This window comes from Numenius arquata, chromosome 13 (assembly GCF_964106895.1).
Source record: "Numenius arquata chromosome 13, bNumArq3.hap1.1, whole genome shotgun sequence".
In the NCBI taxonomy this organism is placed as follows: Eukaryota; Metazoa; Chordata; class Aves; order Charadriiformes; family Scolopacidae; genus Numenius; species Numenius arquata.
In genome coordinates, this window is record NC_133588.1 from 11,342,735 (window position 1) to 11,363,934 (window position 21,200).

Here is a 21,200-nt window from a genome sequence, read left to right on the forward strand (position 1 = left end):
AAACTGTTCCTCATTCAGGTTGTTTCCTGGAAACTCCCTCCCTCTCCAAAATTTCCAAGAATGGCTGGAGATGCAGCTGTAAGCCTGGTACGCAGAGGAGCCGCCAGCGCACATGAAGAGGAACCATCTTCCTGTCTCAGACGTGGTTTTGCCTTCGTCATGCTAAAACAGAGTATCTTCCCATCCCTGCACCTAGAGTGTGTTCTGTGCAGTAATTAAGTCAAGATTTAGCTATTTGTAAGATAAAGTATCTTGAACATACAAGAAGTCCCATTTCAACCACTGCACTGAAACATGACAAGCACCAGAAGTACCAGGAAGAAAGCTGAAAGGAAAAGCGCGGAAAGGGGTATTACCTTACTTACTCGGTAGTTACGGTACGGATCTGGGTCTGTATACTGAACCCTGAAATTCTCATACTGCCCACCACGCCAGAACCGTTCTATTTCATAGTCATAATAAGGATCTGTATAGGGATCAAGCCTACAATGAAAAACAGGGAAAGTTAGAAAAGGAAATATCACCTTGTCGCCATACAAAAACTCTACATGTTCTAGGTAAGGTCTTAGTCACTGTGCACTGACAAAAAAAAACACGTTCAGTGGAGTATGACTGTACAAAGTGCTTTATTTTCTACATATCCTAGACAGACAGTCTTTTTTTAAGTGAAGCTTATCAGAGAAAAGCACAAACCTTTCTTGATAAACACAAAAAGAGAAACACTGTGAGCCAAATTCAGCCTTCAAATCAATGTGGTAAAAAAATGCAGAAACACCAATTGCTTTTTATAGCCGCTTCAAATGTATGCAAATGTAGCAGAGCACGTTTTGCCTCATTGATTTAGAGCTGCGTTCTCTGTCCGTGCACACACAGCTAATCTCAAGCACCCTCACATCACAAGTGGAACGGATGGCGGATCTCCTACTCCCCTGCCACCGGAGGCGATGGGTGCATCCCAGTGCCACCAGCACAAGACAGGAGCTGTTGCTGGACTTTCCACTGGGAGAAGCTAAGCTTCAGGGACAGGCCAGCAATGCTGTGTCCCTGCACCTGGAATTAGTCCATGCAACAAAGGTAACCGCATCTGCAGCTGATATTTTCCAGTGGAAAACAGGTGCTGGCTCTCCAGCACACAAACGAACTGGCAAGCACACCCTGTTCAATGACAAAACTGTAATTACTTTTGGGGAGGAAAAGGATATAAAACCCACCCTCCTTAATTCTGTAATGTTTCCTCCATTTGATGATTTCTGTTAACATTATTTGATGTTTTTAATTCACATACTCAACACTATCCAATCCCTGCCAGCCACCTGGAGTGAAAATATCAGATCCACTGTAAAGATTGGGAGGTGGGTACAGGAAACAAGAAACTTCCAGGGCCACAGAGGAGCCAGTGGCAGAACTAAGATAATAAAGCAAGTGCTCCCAAATTCCAGATTATCGGTAACGAGATTGACTTTAAGTAAGATAAGGGGCCCACTTTTGCATTTTAAAGATGCCAAATAATCCACAACAGGCTAAGATGTAAGTGCTGCCCTGCAAGCCAAGTGGCTACTTATATTTCTTTCAGTGCTTTTAAATGGTGTAAGATTTCTACTTTTCTCTGAGACGGTAAGCAAAGGGAAAGAGTACCAGGGAATCCTGAACACCGATGCTTAATTCAGCAACAAACTCCTGATGCCAGCCAGCCAACAGTCTGGATTCAGTGACATCAGGTGTTCAAAAGAGACACAAAAAAAATCTCCAGCTACACCAAAAAGGAAAGTCTTTACTTTTTAACGCAGCCTCAAATCCAAATCTCCCCATTCCCTTCCTATAGCATTTGTGGACTTTTTATTCATTTAAACAAGCATTACTGCTGTGCATTTAGATAATTCAGTGCTGAAATCCTTAGGCAAATAATTGGTATCACTCAAAAACCCAAATATATCCATTCAATTACTAAACCACCCACCACACTTGGTGGGACAGCAGTCTGTGGCCTAGGAAGTTTTTAGAAGTGCAATGGAGAAAGGAAAGGGAGTATTTTCTTACAATTGCAACAGTACTGGAATCAAAGACCTGCTTACCCATAGTTAATGTTTTCTTTGATGTCCACCTCCCTATAGTTTTTCAAAAAAGAAAAAGGGATTCATGAACTATTTAGGCATCTTCATATGTCACAAGACAGTCCTGAAAGCATTTATTAACATCCCAGCTGCACCACCAGTGGTTAGTTTGCTGCAAGGTGGCAATCTGTGCAGTAAGGCGTGTGTGTGAGAAAAAAAAAATCACCATTTTCTAGAGTTTACAGCAGTAGCAACTTCATAATTTTTGCCTTTACACATAGTGAAGAGATATATTAATGCCACAGTCTGGTTATACAGAGAGGTGCTTGAATTTTCAGGTATTCCATTTGTTCGATTACTTCTGTTAAACACTGGCTACATGCAATACATTTTTTTCTCAACTGTATGAAAAATACTGAAACTCCTGTACCTAACAAAACAATTCTTACATCAATGAGGCAGTGGCATAAAACAACTAGAATGCCGATGCTAGTTTTCATACACAATCATAAAATAAAGATACTGTACGGTCAACCCACAGAGCACTGGTGATATAATGTCCCAGGCACAGCTGAAAGCCTTCTCAGAAGAAGAGAAGGCCAAGACACAGACTGATTCCTAAACAGCAAAAAATTAATATGGGGCAACTGTTTTGCTCCAGTCCGCAGAACTGAGTAGATACCTTCTTTTTGAAGGCAGGGAAAAGAACTGCACTCTAGAGCAAATCAAAGACTATTGACCAAAAGCTTAACCTGCTCCTTTTCAGACTTTTTATTTGCATTTCATTCACTCTAAAATAGACAAAGCCAAGCCTTGCAAACACTTTCTCTGTGAGTGAGTAGAAATAATCCATAATCTCTACGTGTAGGAAGAATAGAGGATGTGTAAGCAAAAGAGAAACAGAGATTCACCTGTATTCATGCAAAATACAAGCCTCAAAAACTGGTTTTCCATTTCTTGGGTCAAGAACTACTAAGCAACTCTCTCTGAGCTGACATTCATCCTTGCACTTTCTGCCTGCTCTCAGTCATGACAGGAGTGTGGCCGGGGTCTCCAATATTTTGTTTTACATCCTTAAGAAACCAATCACCCAAACACTTAGGTTTAGAGTGTTTGTTTTGGCCCAGGCCCTGCCCTGGCAGCTAAGAGGTTTGCTTTCTGACCAGTGTCTTACTAAGTAGTTTATCTGGGACTGGTCGAGATGTTTGTTAAGATCAGCTACTGCGCCAATGCCCTTGCAAATAAAGATCCAGCTCGTCGAGACTGTACAACTGCTGCCCTGAAGCTCTTGGACATTGAGCATAGTCCAACTTCGCAACCCCAGCTTTAGCATTTTAAAATTCTCATGTGTTGGAATAAGAAAAACAAGAGGAAAAAAGTCAGAAGGATGCACTGGCCTGAGGTAGGCAATGCACGCCTAGATAGTGTCCTCAAGGGACAAGTATGCCAATTACATTGAAGGCAGAAAGGCTTAAAGACGACTGTAAAGGAAGGTAGCATGAGTGAGCAGAGGCAGCTCAAATTTTTAACCAGTGTACACAGTGCTTAATGGAAGTTTTTTCCATTTTCTGAGGTGATCATTCCTCCAACTCAGAGTAACAAGTTAACTGAAGACTGCCATGCTGCACTACGTTTCCCACCCATCTATTCCACATAGCAAAAATAAGACCGCATCTTACGCTGGATCTCTGACGTCTCGGGTGATGCGATAATTCCAGTCACGGAAAAACTCGTTTTCTTTGTCAAATTCACGCTCGTCTTCTCCAATAGTCACAGTGAACCTCTTCTCCTCAAAGTCAGGCTCCTGTTCTTTTCTCATAGTTGCCTTTTTTAGTACCTGCCATAACGTAAAAATAAAAACATTTTAAAGAGAGAACATTTCTGAAGCACACAGAAATTGCAGAATTAAAAATCCTTCACTTGGGAGAAATCTGCTCTTCAATTAAAGCATTGTTCTTCTGAACAAGTCTCATGAATGTGCAGGACACTGGAGTTTTCTTGACACAGAAAGTGTAATTCACTATTCCGTCAGCTCAGAAATCCAGCAGACAGGCGACAAAAAGTTTCACACACGCTGACCCCATTTTCTGCAATGATCAGACACATGGATCCTACAGGTGCTGGATAAACAGCTACTGAAGTACGGGAAACTGGATCAGCTTTAAAAGTTTTGCTTTGTGGAGGGCTTGACTTCAGGGCCACAAATGTTCCCTAGCTCATGTTTACACAAAAAAAACCAAACCTGGATGCCAGTTCCTCTTGACTGTGATATAGGACAAGACACTTTTAATAAGCTGAAAAGCAAAAGGAAGGCTCCTTAAAAAGGCAAGACACTACATGCTCCAAAAAGAACTCTTCTAACATCCTGCTCTCAATGAAACAGGCCAGTGGATTTTGGAGACAGACAGCACACGTCCCGAGGATGCCATTTACCTCTTTAGCATGCCGGAGTCCTCTCTCCCAGGCACTTTCTGTTGGAGGGTCTGGAGGGGGCGGAGGTAAGATTTCATCAACGACTGGCCCTCCCTGTTAGAAAGGAAAGGAGAAGAGAAAGGAGATGGACACTTGACGTTAGTTTTAAGTAGCAAATACATGCTTTGTAAACAATTACCCTGGAGTACCTCCAGATACTCCAGAGATCAGGACATGGAAAATTATTCCCCGCTATTAACAACTTCAAGACCACCTTTAAAAAAAAAAATCACATATCCAATGGATGTATTGAATTTTGCTGAAGTATTAGCTCTAAACAAAATCTTCACTTCTCCTAGAGCAGGAGACAAAAGCTATGTGCAGAAGCCATAAATTCACACAACAGATGTCCATACCCAAGGGTTGGCTGGCATCAGTGGGTGAGGGCCAATAGGAGGAGCACCATTTGGGGAGAAGGGCTCAGGCTTGGAGATCAAGGAGTAGTTTCCTTTGTCATTCACGCCAGGGTGAATAAATCGACAGTTCATGCCCCAAGTACAGTGACCTGTGGAAATACAGTTCTGTTAGACCCCTGTATGCCTACAGCAAGTGTTTGTTCAGCCTCACAGCCATTTAAAACCCATCAAGGAATAATGCTGGTTCAGACATGAGGCTTTTCTTCTCTCCAACTTCATTAAGATTTACCTATTTTCACACACATGGAAAGACACTCGCCACCCCCCACCTTTCCAGGGAGGACAAACAGATCCAGCCTCAGATGGATGAATGTACGAAAACCTTATTCTGGTGGGGAGAAGGGAGGGATGGCTGCATACACGCCATTAAGCAAATGCAGTAATAAGCCTGTGAGCTTTTCAAGTCTTATTAAAGACAAACACTTCAAGTTAGGAACTTTAAATTTTACAGAAAACAATGAATATAATCTGACAGCAAAGAAAGCATCACAGAGCATTCAAAATAAACAACTCTCAGGCAAGGCACGAAGTACATCAAAGCCTTTTCTCCAACTGACTCTGCAGGCTTGCCAGCACAAAGCAGGAAAGGAGACATTGCTTCAGAGGGCAGCAGACAAATCTAAAGCTGCTCATCAGCTTCAGGTATCACCCCCAAAGAGATGCTAACACTCGGGGGTCTCTATCAGAATACAAAGCTAATTCCCAACTTTAATGTAGCTTGCCTTTCTAAGGCAACCCCCCCTTTTTTTTTCCTTCTAGCAATCCACTCATCATCAGGCAATTTGCAGATTTCCCAGTAGACAATTGCACCACAAAGTCATCACTAGTTCTGTGCTAGCCCGGGCATCAGCACATTGACTTTAGAGGCAATGGAACAGTTAACATTGCTGTGGCCCAAGGAGGAATCCCTGATCTTGGCTGGCTGGGCAACAGGTCAGAAATTCAGACTGCACCTGGGTCCCTGGAAATGCTCCTCATCAGTCCCAGATTAACCATGAACTGGTGTTCTCAGTCAGAGGTAACACTGGATGCTTTTGTTTTTGATACTGTCAAACACCAGGAGAGCACAAATCCCTTTGCACAGCAGCTCACGGAACAACACATCATTTCTCAGTGCCTGAGCACCGGGTGGAGGGGCTTTCAGACACCTACACAAACACTTGCTATTCCTACTGAAGCGTCAAGGGAATGATTACCCTGACAAGTAAGGGGCCCTCCTACATATGTCAAGGTGGCTACACATCAAACCACTTCACTGGAAGGCTTTGCAAGCTAGTCATTCGTGCCACTGGACAGGCGCAGCCACGTGAGCACTCCTCAGCCACAGCAAGGACAAAAATCTGTATGTCTTCAAGGTTCCACGTGAGCCGTGGCTGATCTCCCTGGTGGCAATAAAGCCTTTAAGGGGCCAGCAACTGTCAATGTTATCTGAACCAATGCCAAATTAAAGAAAAACAACTGCAGTCTGAACTTTGACTCAGTCAAATATTTCCATACTGCACAGAGGTGTACGTCACACTAAGGATTCAGGAACAAACACCTCTCCTTGCTGAGGGACTTCCCTGTTCCACCAGCATCACCCAACACGTTCGTGTCTCAGCACAGGCAGAAAATTTGATACCGGAAGACATTCAGGAAGCCGAGTACATGATATCTGATGGTCACGTCTGCGGAAACCCCCTAAGCAGTTCCTTACGTTGCGTACGCCACTGACGCAAGGAGCAAGAGACTCCACCCTGTTCTCCACCCTTCTTTTAATTTCAGATTTTCATAAATTGTTTCAAGGGTGATTGTAAATAAAACGAAGTAAATGAGTAAACATTAAGTGAGATGAAGTTGAAGGAAGAGGAAGAGAGCTATAATCAGTTTAAGTAAGAAAATATTTATAAAAACTACTCTCTACACTAAAAAAAAAGTGGGATAGTCTAAGATAGCTGTTGTGCATTTGGGGAATGTCCTATTAAGAATAGTAATTAAAAAAAAACCAAATACAATTTGTTAAATTTAAAAGTTTCAAGTCTTAGGTCTCATTCACAGTAAGAAATACTGCTTATGATTTCCCACCCCAATTCCTTCCAACTGAGGCTGACAATCCCAATCATATCTCAGAAATGTAGTATGTGATACAGCATGAAGCAATCTTCCGGCTTAAGGAAAAAGCTTCTATTTACATGAGGATTATTTTTTGCCCAGCTGACCATCTCCTCAGCCCAATGGAAGTACTGGCCACCAGCATGTCTGTGACAGGTCCAACGTCACCCCTCGAGCATGCCACCTCACTGGGGTTTCTGGGTTGCTTCTGAAAACAGCTATATGTGAGTTGCCAAAACCTAACACCACTACACAAGCAGCGCAGGAACCTGGTCACCAGACACATCTGCAAGGGCTGCAGCAGCTTGGTGGATGTCAATGTGATGTCACATCAATATTTCTTACCAGGAAGCAGTATTTCTAGCCTTATTTTCGATTTTTAAATTTCATCAAATGTCTTTTAACAACTGGGGAAGTGAGGCGGATAAGGGATTGTAAGAAACAATTATGTTTTGGCAAGGCACGAGCTCGATAAGAAATAATGAGTATTTGCCATTTTTGTTTTCCACAGAATAACCTCTATGCAATAGTTGACAGTTAAATCAGCCCAAGCAGTTTTATTCCATGCTCTTTTAAAAACATTAGCAAGTTTTCCTTTTTTTGCTTCTACAGGGCTCACCATACTTAGGGCAAAGCAATTTTTTGCATAATGGGTCTATGCAAATTCAGCATCTGGCTACCAAGGAACAGAAAGGTGATACTGAGGACGCCTGGGGCAGAGTTTATCACGTAGACAGCAGCTTAACAGGTACAAAGCCAAACAAGAAAAATTACAGCATCTTTGGTTTTCTTCCACCATTACAGCATGCCATTTACCTTTCATGAAGAATCGGCAGGTGGGACGTGGCCTCACTTTTCTGTCGCTGGGGTCTTTAACTTCTCCTTCTTCCAAGTCATCATCCTGGAACAGACAGACAAGCTGACATTTCACGTGGTGCATTTTCTGCAGCGACTTGACATTTCACAATATGGTCAAATATCAGTCACTGAAAACACACCCTGGAGCAAAACACAAGAGAAAAGCAATATAAAGTTACAATAAATAGCCCTGAGCATCTTTGCAACGTACTGCTACAAACAGGAAGATGCATCAAACTTCAGTGTTTCAAAGGTGACTGCAAAACCCTTCAGGCGTTATGGACATCTTGGTGCCAACATTACAGACCAAGGTTTCAAGCTGCATCATTTTAACCAATATATGCTTAAAGGCTCAAAACCAACAGTACAGTGGATTAAGCTCTTATACCTCAGCTGAAGGAGGCTGGCTGTGCGCTTTTAGCTGACGTGCAAGGCAGCCGGAGGCAGCTTCACAAATCTTTTGAGGCAAATGAGCTAAATGGCATTGCCCTTCCTATCCACAGGCCATCAGCATGCACACCGACAGCTACCACGGCTCTGCTGATGGGGGTAATACCACTACCCTTCAGAGCCTCTAAACTGGCTGTCTCCTGCTCAGCACATCATCATCTGTCATCCCTATTTAGCTCAAGCCAATTCCTTCTGTTCATTGATTTAAAACACAGCGGTATTCCCACATTACTGCAATAACCCAATACTGACAACACACACCCACACATCACGTTCTGAAGGATGACTGCTATTAAAATAAGTAATTATAAAATGCTTCCCCGCAACGCTGAGCGACAATCTCACACACAGGCTTTTCAGAAAAAAAGACATACACATTTCTTCCAGTCCTCTCCGGCAACAACTCAACACCTTCCCTTCTACTTCTCAGATCCACAAGGAGTTCTTGAAGTAACAAAACTCTGCATTATCCCCAGGCACAGCAGCCCCAGGAAGAAATTCTGGGAGATGGAGGTCGCTTCAAAGATTAAGAACCACCGGGGATGAGCGTGAAGTAACAGTTACGAAACACCTGAAGTACCACCAGCCTTTGCCTTTGTTCTCCAGGGAAAAGAAACCTTCCCTGGCTTCATTAGGCAGCATCTGAAAAGTCAAAAGGAGCTAAAAAGAGGTGGCGATGCAGAAGGCAGAGGCATACATGATCAGAGAGTTTTTAGAGGTATCTAGCAAGAAAATCAGTTATTTATCCTAAAAGGCATCCTGGCCTTCCCTCGGTCTGCCTCCATTTCACCACATGAAACACATCTGAAGAGGGAGCAGCTGGTGGAGGCCTTCCCTTTGCGTGGCAATCGCAGCAACCCTGTGGCAGCGACAGCAGTTGTCTACATGGAAAAGATTAAGAAAGTTACGTACTTTGATCAGTTTAGCAGCTGGAAAGGAGCAAAAACCACCGCTCGGGTGTAGATAAACAAAGGATGTACAGAGAGATGGGTTAACAGCCTCTTCTGCTGCATTCCTCTGAGGGCAATACAAGGAGAGCTCTCCTGAACAAGAGCAGGTTTTAAAGACTATACATATATTCAAAGCAAAATTTGCATTAATATTCCCTCCCCTCCAAGACAGAACTCTGAAAGCAGAATAAAATGCAGAGATTTAAGTTTCCCCCAAAGCTGGGGCTGGCATTCAACAACGCGTGAATGGTATAACCAGCTCAACTCTGCTTCTTTCAAAAGAACCGTGTGAAGTCTTTGCAAATGCTGTACTTGAACAAAAGGGAAAGTATTTATTTCTGTGAGGTCTCCTTGGAACCAGGCAGCTGGGAACCCTGTTATGAGTTAATGTATGAAAACCAGAGTACAGATTCATCTTGTGCTTTGTAAGGAGAGCGCTCCCAAGAATGCCTTAGACTCTAAAGGAAAGCATTCATATTTTAATCAAGAAGTAGGCACAGAGTCAGGACTCCAGGAATTTTTTTCCCCTGCCTGGACTCTCCCACAACACGCTAAAATTCCTTCTAACTGAATCAGAAATACACAAAAGTTTTGGAAAATATATGTGTTTAACAAAACCACCTGCCAGAACGAGCACAATGAAGAAAAATTACATCACCTTTTTTAAGCAACAGAACTTGTCAAAGCACCATTAGAGTAAAAAATAAACAACGTATGACTCTTCAATAAAAAGGGAGCAGGGTCTCTCCACAGCGAGGCCCCGCGAGCTTCCTGAGCACATGGCCAGGTCAGCTACACAGCAATGGGGGCTGGAAGGCAAGTCTGAACCCTCCCCTCCCTGAATGAGAAGCTCCACCAGTGCCCCATCCACAGCCCATTGCTTCCTCGCCTGTCACCAGGATATTCTCACAACACTGCCCCAACCTGGTCTAGAGGTGCAGGAGCACTTTTGGCACGGACAACAAAAAGCAGAGTCAGTCAGGTGCTCTGCACCAGCCATTTCTCTACGGGGTGCTTTTCACTAATACTATTTGGATTCAAGTAAGGTGTCCAGCAGAGCAGGAACCCACAGAAGGGTTTCTACTCTACTGCTAGAATCACCTTGTTCTGTTTTCTTCTGCCTGTAAGAATGAAACTGTATTAAGCTATATTAAATACAACTGCTGTATTGCAGTGCCTCCTACCCAAAGACAAGCATGGATAAATAGTGCTATTTGTCCTAATCACTAATGCAATTAAACCCAGTTTTTGATTTTTCTAAATAGCTGTGTTTGTTCTCAGCTATGAAACAGTAGCTACTGGGACAGCACAGCCATGAACACACACATCACCCAAACCATGCGCAGGGGCTGCCTGGTCAGGCACTTTCCAGAAAGCTCAGCACCCTCTGTTCCTCTTCCACACGCCCAGATGCTGGTGGAGCCCAAGAAACAGCTTAGGGCCACGGGCTTCCCGCACACACCTGATGCCTCCAGCACACATGGCAGCCACTCTACGACACCAGCCTCTCAACCTAAACTGATGAGACAGCTTATGAGCACCTAATCCATGGCTAAGTAATTTGCTGTCAGCATCATTCAAAAGTCCTCTGAGAGCTGAGGCAGAATAGTTTCTTAAAGCACTGGAGCCCTTCCACATTCAATGGGAACAAAGCTTATTTCTGACAGCTCTGATAATATTTGGCACAAAGCTTTTCTACAGTACGTGGCACTACACATCCCAGTCACTGAGTTCAGGACTTAGTACATAGTATGGTCTTACCTCCACAGAAAAAGTGTGTTATTTGCACACTGGGGACACAGCTAACACAGGTATTCATGTCAAAGATGAAAGAAGGCACAGCAGTCTAAGAGCCAAACAGTTCTGACACAGGAAGACAGGTCCCTCCCTGCAGGACTCTGCCCATCTCAGACCAGCTCCTACTTACATCAATTTCTCCATCGTCAATTTCTCCATCATCTTCTTCTTTCTTCTTCTCCTTGAGGGGATCCTGGCCATCCTTTTCATCATCACTTTTACTGCTGGACTTTTTCTCATCTTCATGGGCATCATCTCCTTTCTCCTCTTCCTCATCATCCTCACCAGCAGCTTTCTCACCATCCTCCTCTGCAGCAGCAGCACTTGGTTCCTCAGGAACTTCCTCATCATAGTCCAACTCATGCTCATCTAGCTCACGGGTGACGGAGGATGCTTCATCACCAAGGTCATTTGTCCGGTCTTCGTCCTCTCCTTTGCGAGGTGGAGGGCTCTTCAGCCCCCCACTCTGCTCATTGTTGTCAGACTCCTGAGATTTGGTTTCACTTAAGCGGTCCTCTTCATCAGAGTGATTCTCCTCTTCACCATGGCTCAGTCCTCTGGCTGCATCCTCCTCCTCCTCTCCCAGGACACTGCCTCGCCCACCCTCTCCATCAAGTTCCCGGTCTGAACCACTCTCCTTCAGGACTTCGTCATCGGAAAGTTGCTGGTCCTCTTCATCAGGAGAGCAGAGGTTTCGCTCAGGGCTGTCGGAAACGTCCATCAGTACCCAATAGTCTGCAGAGGGTAGAAACCAACATTTGTTACAGGGAAACAAGTTGGGAAATCAAGAAAGGCTCACCTTGCAGAATTTGTATTCTTGTACTTTACCTCCTAAAGAAGAAAAGGTTGCTTGAATTCATGAACATGGTTTATCATAGTACCCTCAAGAATGAAATACAGAGCTTACACTGGATAAAGAACTGATTCCAATATTGTCCCAGACTAGATAAATGTGCTATCCTTCACGTACAACGATGGAGCTCGAGGCTGGAGTTTCATCTACAAGCTCTAACAGCTGAGGCCGCACAAGCTCTCCCACCAAATCACTGTTAGAAATCTTGAGGCAGCCTCCTCACCTCAAGCACAATCAGTAGTGGAATTTCTTCTGTGAACAAGCGAGTGAGCTTCAGAACACACAGCCAGGTTTTCAGGTGCATTTTGTAACTATAAGCACACGTTACTGCATATTGCATGGACTCTTGAAGAGCACAGGAGCACAACTTACAGTGACGCTAGAAAAACAGCCTATATATTTACAGTACTTATTCCACTGCATCCAGAATAGATACGAAAGCAAAGAGAGTATGCATTCATGAAAACTCTTGGATTTTTAACCAGGTTTAATTTAGACCGTGCATGTATTGCCATCTAATCTCCACCAGCTTTATACAGTAAAGATTCAAAATTCCTTCAAAGCAGCAGATTAACTCCATAACTGTCTGCACCGTGCACTTTTGCTAGAACCTCAGCCTGAAGACGTGCTTGGTATGAACAAGTTAAAAATTAGATGCCTGCTTCGAATAAGCATAATAAACGCAACAGAAAGGGACAAGATGTAAAGCATGAAAAAACCCCAACCCATACATCTATTTATTTTACTCCAGAAAACAAAAACCCCTATGAATTATAGCAGAACTGTCTAACCCAAGGAAACGGTTGAGCTGTCTCTTATTAGGAAGATTACTGGTTCACATCTAGAAAAAAGCTCTTGATGATTAAAAACTCTTACCCTTTGGCTGTGGTCTCTTGCTGTAGCACGTCCTTAGTCCTATAAACAGCAATGGCAACTCCTTCCTTGCTCCCTTCAGCAATAACCAACAGCGCTCTTTTCCCTCAGAACAGCCCAAACTGAGAAAGGCGTCTCGGATACGGTTTTCAAGCACCGAGGCGGCCAACGCTCAGAGATAAAAGCATCCACCACAGTTCTCTGATCGTACCAGAGGAACAGTTCAACAGAGGCATCAGCTCCTCTCAAGGTGGCACCTTTCCAAGGGACTAAATTCACCCTTTCGGTATATGCCACCTCCCCCTCCAAATCCAAAGGTCTCTACAGGAACAAGCTTGGGCAGCCATCAGACAGATGAAAATGAAAAAGCTACAGACAAACCCAAGGCTTACAGAAGGATATTTGGGGCTAAAGAAAAGCCACAGGGCTACAAATCCCCAGGATTTCTTCACTGCAATATGTACCATGTTTTACTTCAGCTGCTCCTAGCTACAACATCCCTGCAAGCACATTTATAAAAACATGGCATAAATGACCACAGTTTTACCCGTTATTTTTAAGACCCCTGGAGCAGAAACGCTACAAATACAAGACTGGTAGGTCCTTTAAACACATCCAGCAATCCTTCATAACATAAAAGTTATTAACAGTAGGCAGCTCTGCGCTACTTAACCTTTTTGTGACCCACCCCGTCATTTTTCTCCGCTATGCTCCTCTGACTGGTTCTGCATGGTAAAGATTGTTATTTACCGTCAAAGAGCAAGAACCAACAGGCAGAAGGCACCACAAGCCACAGCATCTAAACAGACTGCCACGCATTGTAAACACGACCAAAACAAATCCCAAGCCTTCACAGCATCCAAAACCCAAAACATTTTGGTAAGGACAGAATTGGGGATCTCAGTGCTGAAATACGGCAGGAAGGCAAGCACAGGGAACATGTGGCATCTCTTCTGTGTGTTCAGAGCCCATGCCTGGAAATCATGAAGGCTTTATAGCTTTGTTACCCGTGCTACTCATCTGCTTCTTCAGAAACTTGCCAGGACCAGGGCTGTTGTATTTATGTCTTGTACACTGCCAGATGCACTGTCATCACTGAGATAACATCTCTTGCCCTCGCTGTGAAGACATTATTAGCTGGTATTTGCAGCAAACTCTCAAGATGAAAGTCTCACTCGAGAAAATGCTGCTCGTTATGCTACGGGAGGTCTGCAGAGAAGGAGCTAAGAAGATTTCTCAAAAATAAAAAAGAACAAGCACTCCCAGAAGCAGTACAAGTCTATGTGTTGGTACCCAACAACTTTGCTCTGCTTCCAAGTCTTCAAAGCCCTGCACAAATATTAGCCAACTGATAAATGCAAGGATGATCTAAACATTCAACAGGGCCCCGAGCAGCAGCAGAGTCTCATTTTGAGCTTCCTACAAACAACTCATTTCTTCGCTCATTTGAAGAAGTTTGCTCCTGCTCACAACCAAAAGTTGTGATGTTACTGAAGAATTAAAAGCCAAATTAAAAGAGTGATTGCCTTCTGGTGAAGGTGGCTCTGGGCAGTTAAATAGGATGTAATCTGAAACAAATTATATTCTTACTGAGTATATAAAGGTTGACGCTGAGTTCATAAATGCTTGCACAAATTGTTACTGGCTTTAAGAGCAAGTTTATGGCAGCAATTTTAATTGCCTAAGTGCCTGAGAAGTTACACTTTGCGTGCATACAGAACAACTTAGTGTATTGCATCTGAAAGGTCAGCCTTAAGAGGCCAAGAGAAATATAAAAGCTGTCAAGTGCAGATGTATTCAGGAAATTTGTTTTCTGATTTCTTGCAAATAAATGCCTTTTCTTTGGTGTTGCTCAAGTGAACTAGATGCCTTTCTGCATTTGAAATCGAGACCTTCAGAGAGACGGGGGAAAACAAATATGAATGCATTTCCACCACCAGCTAAGGTGATACGTATAAAATATTCACCTCCATTGGCAGCTATTAAAGCTACTATAAAAATCTAGTGCATCTGTCAGTTACAATAATTTCCTATTAATTTCCATCAGCAGAAATGATAAGAAACACAATAAAGGACAGCCCAATTGAAAAGAGTTCACGAAATCCTAAGAAAAATGACTACATGGAAATATTTCAAATTGAGCAACACTGACATAAGCGGTAAAGCAGAAATCCAAAGGTTTCATCCTTCACCGTAAGCTTGGAATTTTTGTGCCTTAAAACCAAGCCAGTTTCTTACTGTCTTCAAAACCAGTTATAAAAGCAAAAAATTAACTTCTAACCTACAGATAACATTGTTTGACTTGTAGCTTAGGATGATGGGGCAAGAACCAGGTATATAATAATACTTCTCATTTAGCAGCAGTTTTATCTTCAAAGATAGCTTTAAAATTACAGGCAGTTTAGGCAAAGCCAACTTGGTCACAGCCGCACAGCACCTTCTATTACAAAACCAACTTCATTTTCTCAAAGTGTGTCATATTTTCATTTTCTGCATGTCTGTAGCAGACTAGATCAAAACAGGTCACTAAGCGTTTCAGACGAGGCTTACAAAACTCTCACTTTGACAGGCTAAACAAGTTGGTACAGCCTTTCCATCAAGTGGATTTGGAGCAAATGCCATAGCAAGGTGCACTTGCAGCCAAAAGTGTGTCTTTCCCCGTCTCTGGAATCACTTGTGCACGCCTCATCGAGTTGAAAGCTCCTTAAAAGCAGTTCACACATTCTCAGTAAAGAAATTGAGGATTTGGCAGCTTATCTTTCCAGCCATCCCACCTGCAGGAAGCACATGCCATCCTCCCAGGGGTGAGCCAGATGGCACCTGCTGTACCCACAGATAACACTCAGGTCTAGCAAGACTTTCCCTCCAGCTGCTCCTTTTGGGTCCTCATGCGCCCAGCCAGTCCCCGTTGGCTTCGAATGTCCCTGCCACTGCTGGGAGCCAGCAGCATTAAAGGCAGCCTACCAAAAATACAAAGCGAAGAAATCTCCTAAATAAGAGGCCTGGGGCTTTATCATCCTGTTTTCAGTAGCAGCACCTTTCCAGCAGCCCAAGCAGAACCCCATCGCACTCAGCTACAGCCGAGAACACCTGGCAGTTTTTCCAAACCTAAGTTTGGTCCTTCGGTCACCACCTATCTAGAAATGATGGAAAGCACTCTGAAGAGACACACCAAGCACCATCTAGGAGCAGGATGAGAAAGGCAAGAACAGCTTGGTGTCCTAGAGGATATTTGGCTGCAACAGTCTGCAGCTTTTGTTGGCACAAACCTGCCGCCTTTCCCTGCAGCCCCTCACCTCACTCCCTGTACACACAGGGGCTGCTGAAGAGGCACAGACAGCACGCTCCTCCAGCACCCAGCTCTGACTTGCCTCCAAGATGGCCCATTTACACATAGAATCAGGTCTGGTGGAAAAGAGAAGCTTTTCGTTACACAATAAATCTGCAACAAGAGGTAGTGCTGAAGTTTCACAGACTGAGCTCTGGAATTTTTCAAATTAGGGAATGAGGTATTAACTAATCCTTAACTTTGTCAGTGTTTCATGGCTTGCATACAGTGGAACAGAGATGCTCCTTCTAAGCTAAGCATTCGTGTGGTTGTCCTCGCCTGCAAGGACTTGGATGCAATAATGAAGGGGCTCATCTTGTTCTCTATTCCCATTTATGTCTCAAAGCCTTACTGGAAAACAAAGTTATACAGATTTTCCTCCCCACCCTCACACACAGGTAAAAAGGCACTGTACACTGAGTAAGTGTTAGGGAAATTTAAATTCATCTGCTTCATCCACATTATAATATATTTTTTCCAAAGCTTATCAATACCTAAGAGTTTTTCTTTTAAACTTTAAATACAGCATTGAGATTAAGAAGTCTTGACACAGCACTAAAGGCAGTAAGAGAAAAGCCCTTTGCTACTTAGTTGTTTTTTAAAATTTAACTTCAATATTGGCAGGTTACATTTACCAGGATACATTTAAAATAATTATTTTTAACCTCACGCTTTTGTTAGGCGATTTGCCCAAGGCAAGAAGCAGACAAGTCAGAGCAGCAGAATGCTTAGAAGCAACGTCTGTTTCCAAGATCAAGACCAACTTGTACTCTTTGTTAAATGAACAGCATCAAAAGGTACAAAATTAGATGGCTGAAATGCCAACCAGGTTTTAGTCTGTGGTCACACATGCACCTCAGACACTACTCTAAGGCACTGCAGCGTTTTCACTGATGCACATTCTGGATCCGTGGCTCTCAATGGCACCTATTGCTGGCAGGAGGCTCAAATTCTGTTTCTTACTGGTCTATGCTGTGCTGTTTTCAATTATAACTCATGAAAAGTTTGAGCAGCATCCTCAGTTAAGCCAAAGTTAAGCTTTGTGTACAACTAACTGACTTGCTGCTGTAGGTAGTGTCTTGGGAGCTGATGAACTGGAACTAGTATGGAAAGGATGACAGCTTACTCTAACCCACAGCAGCACCTATAGGATAAAGCTGTGAGTTAAAACAGGATTTGAAGCAGCCACCAAGTCGAAAATACTCCCAGCAAGCATTATTTCCATTCATTAAATTCTTCCCTCCCAGGGTGAGCCTTTATACAGTGCCACAAAAAGCTTTTTCCAAGTGAACGAGGAAAATACCTTGGATATATTACGGGAACCAGTGGCTCAGACAATTTGAGCACCTCCAGTAACAGGAAGGCACGGAGTACCCTACAGAAAATGGGAGCTTCAATCTTGAAATCCTATAAATTGTCAGTCCTATGGCAAGAACCAAGCTCATACCCAACTTCCGTACCCCCCCAGCAGAGACCTTGCAGCTCCTGGGGTGTTCATGGGACAGACACTGCGGGACAGAGGCCAAGAATGAAGAAATGAACCTCTTCTTTTTCAAGCAGAAATCTTTGTGATAGCAGAAAATGTTTTTTCTCCTTTCTAATAGCCAAGCAGCTTGATGCAAAATCAAAGCATTTCCATTAATCAGATACATGAAAACCAGGGGTTAATGCAGAACAGAAAAGTTCTGGAACATGGTCTAAGTCAAGCCATGAGGATAGGTGAAGAACGATGAGTGAGTTGAGGAGAATGAATGGGAAGTAGTGTTGATAGGACAGGTGAGAAGAGAAACAAACTGCAAAAAAGATTTTTGGAACAAAGAACTGGAAACCAGAAGCAATGGGCAGGAACCACAACGGCGAAAAAATATGGAAGAGTAGCAACAACATGAAAAGGAAATAAAATGCCTCGTGACCCAGGAAAGGAACATCACGTAAAACTGAAAAAGCAAAGCCCCCAGTCCTTTACTTTGAATGAAGCTAGGGTTAATTAACTAAATACACACTTATCTGCCATCCTCAGAGAAGCACTGACTTTGAAGACGCACAGCAAACTTCAATTACATAGCTGTCAGGGAAGCTTTTAATGCAGAAAACTGAGGCACTTTTCGGTCTTAATTTAAGAGAACTGCTTGGTGACAGCCATCTTCAGCCAGCCGATTTTTAAAGAAGAGCTCAAAAAGCCCCGATTCAAAATGTTAACCACTGCTTTCTGTCAGGCAGACTTTGGGACCGAAGCTTGAAGAGAAATGGCACTGTAAGCAGTGGGAGTTTGTTTTCATAGTGTAACTGATTTTCCTATTGTTGGAGCACACACAGCTCTTCCTGCAGCTCTCTGCTGGCAAATGCTAATTTTGAACTATTGGTGCCTCGGTCCCACGACAGAAAACAAGTACAATTCCTCCTCTATTCTGTAGGATTTATGGATAATCAGACTCAGGAGGCTAACTTTACTCAGAACATTGGATCAGCAGTGCTGCAAAGAGTTGCCTTGACTAGACTCTGACCCTTTTCTTTGATCTAGACAAACCTTAAGAAGATCAGGAGAAAGAATTCACACCTTGGAGGTGCTGCTCTCGCTACAGCCAAAGCAACTGTTAACAGTTGCTTCAGAAGAGCTGAGCTACCGATGGCAGTAAAAGAAAATACGGTTAGTGTGGATGCTGTAAGGATAGCTCTGAGAAGAGACAACACTGCCGAAGCGACTCATGGAGGGAATTTAAACCACTTGCAGCAGCTACGTGGTAGAGCGCTTGCAAAGACAACAGCAGCTCTGAGCAGACAGAAGGACCTCACAGATGCTGTGGCGCTGGGTGGACAACACAAAGCAGAGTTACACGGGTGATACATCCACCCATTGCAGAACAGAACCTCCATGGGTGATGTACCCATCCACCCATCACAGGAAAAATAGACCCCCACGTGCAGCTGGTGCCGCTGCAGTTTCCTGGCCCTTCTCCTCGCCCCAACCCCCAGCTCCCCCCACACCTCCCTTACCTCACAGGGCCTCCTGCCAGGCTGAGGTCCTTCCGCTGTGCCCCCCAGGCCAAGGCTGCTGGAGCTCTCCCTGTTCCAACCTGCCTGGGGAGGGAGGACAGTCAGAGCTGCCTGCACCCCTGGGGTCTGACCACCCCCCACACCACCCTCCAGAAGGTGAGCTGCCCCCCCTGCCACAGCACCCTTAGTTGAGACTACCCCCTTCCATAACGACTACCCAAAACGAAGGCTCCCCTCCCACCCTTAAGCAGGTGCTACCCCCTTCTCATCCCCAGCACTCCTTCATTTAGCCCCTCCTCAGCATCCCTCTCCAAAGTAAGGCTGCACCCCCGCCGCAAGTGGCGGCCCTCCCCACATCCCCCCGCAAACTACGGACTCCCCACTCCACGTAACCCCCATCCCCACCCCAGCGACCCCCCACCCCGGGGCTGCCCTCCACCTCCCCACTCCCCCCACACCCCCAAACCGGGGCCTTCCCATCACCTCCAACCGCTGCTTCCCTCCCCACATCCCCCTTCCCAAACCGGCGCCCCCCCCCCCGCGCTGGGCCCGCCCCCCCGTTCTCAGCGAGAGCCGCCCCTCCCTTCCCAGCACCCCCACCGAGGGATGCCCCCGCTCCCCAGCATCCCCCACCGGGGCTCCCTCCACCTGAGGCCGCCGTCGCGCCCCCCCCCCCCCGCTCCGGTTCTGCCGGCGCCCGGGCCCGCCCCCCCTCCCCGGCGCTAGGCCGCAGCCGGCGCCCGCCGAGCGCGGCCGTGCGGGCAGCAGCTCACCTGGGCAGGCGGGCGCTGCGGGCCGGGCCGGGGCGACGTGGAGGGAGGGGAGGCCGGGCCGGGGTGAAGCGCGGGGGCGGGGAGGGGGGGAGCGGGCGGCGAAGCGGCAGCAGAGGCGCGGGACGGGACCGGGCCTCTACTCGCGGCGGCGCAGGGCGGCCATGGCGTGACGTCATCCGGACGCGACGGCCCCTGGCGCCGGGGGGAGGGGCGGGGCGGGCTCCATTTCTCCCACTCCCTTTCTGGGAGCGGTGCGGGCGGGATCCGAGGCCAACGATGTGGGGGTTCGACAAGGCCGGGTGTCGGGGTCCTGCGCTTGGGGCACAACAACCCCGTGCAGCGCTACAGGCTTGGGGAGGAGCGGCTGGAGCGCTGCCTGGTGGAATATGAGCCAGCAGTGTGGCTGTGTGGCCAAGGCGGCCTCCTGGCCTGTGTCATAACAGTGTGGCCAGCAGGACCGGGGCAGTGATCATCCCCCTGTACTTGGCACTGGTGAGGGCCCACCTCGAGTAGTGTGTCCGGTTTTGGGCCCCTCACTACAGGAAAGACATTGGGGGGCTGGATTGAGCCCAGAGAAGGGCAACGGAGCTGGTGAGGGGTCTGGAGCATGAGCCTCATGAGGAGCATCTGAGGGAACTGGGGTTCACCTGGAGAAAAGGAGGCTGAGGGGAGACCTTATCGCTCTATACAACCACCTGAAAGGAGGGTGTAGCTGGGGGGGGGAGGGTTGGTCTCCCAAGGAACAGGCAATAGGACAAGAGGAAACGGCCTCAAGCTGCACCAGGGGAGGTTTAGATTGGATATTGGGAAAAAAAATCTACACCGAAAGGGTTATCAAACACTGGAACAGGCTGCCCAGGGAAGTGGTGGAATCGCCATCCCTGGAGGTATTCAAAAGATGTGTAGATGTGGTGCTTAGTGACATGGTAGAGATGGTTTTGTCAGTGTTAGGTTGATGGTTAGATTTGATGATCTGAAAGGTCCCTTCCAACCTAGACAATTCCATGATTCTATGTGTGCACGCAGAGGGGAATATCCGTGTATGTGTGACTGTGAGTACAGCCGCATATGGAGCTATGCCTACACACAGACCCATGGAGGTGTGCATGCACTCACAGTAGCACATACCTCCATGCGTATGCACATGCAGAAATATATGAACATGCGTGCGCACACAGTGATGTACACATAATTGTATGTACATAGGGGTACAGATACAAGCGAATGCACGCACCTGGGTATAGACATGCATGGAGATAGACACACACGTGGAAATACACCTGCACAAATGGAG

The 21,200-nt window shown here is 45.5% G+C and overlaps 1 protein-coding gene across 1 annotated transcript in view; it reads right to left on the minus strand.

Moving 5' to 3' along the window:
* ZC3H18 (zinc finger CCCH-type containing 18) overlaps positions 1 to 20,090 on the minus strand; it is a 48,825-nt gene extending 28,735 nt beyond the window's left edge. The window contains exons 1-9 of the mRNA XM_074157871.1: positions 19,907 to 20,090; positions 19,134 to 19,217; positions 11,216 to 11,820; positions 7,847 to 7,931; positions 4,880 to 5,028; positions 4,485 to 4,577; positions 3,731 to 3,888; positions 2,073 to 2,105; positions 366 to 483 (exon numbers count right to left, since the gene is read on the minus strand). Of these exons, the coding sequence (XP_074013972.1) occupies positions 366 to 483; positions 2,073 to 2,105; positions 3,731 to 3,888; positions 4,485 to 4,577; positions 4,880 to 5,028; positions 7,847 to 7,931; positions 11,216 to 11,806 (1,227 nt within the window). The 5' untranslated portion in view covers positions 11,807 to 11,820; positions 19,134 to 19,217; positions 19,907 to 20,090. The remainder of the gene's footprint in view (positions 1 to 365; positions 484 to 2,072; positions 2,106 to 3,730; positions 3,889 to 4,484; positions 4,578 to 4,879; positions 5,029 to 7,846; positions 7,932 to 11,215; positions 11,821 to 19,133; positions 19,218 to 19,906) is intronic.
* Between the last annotated feature and the right edge of the window lie 1,110 nt (positions 20,091 to 21,200).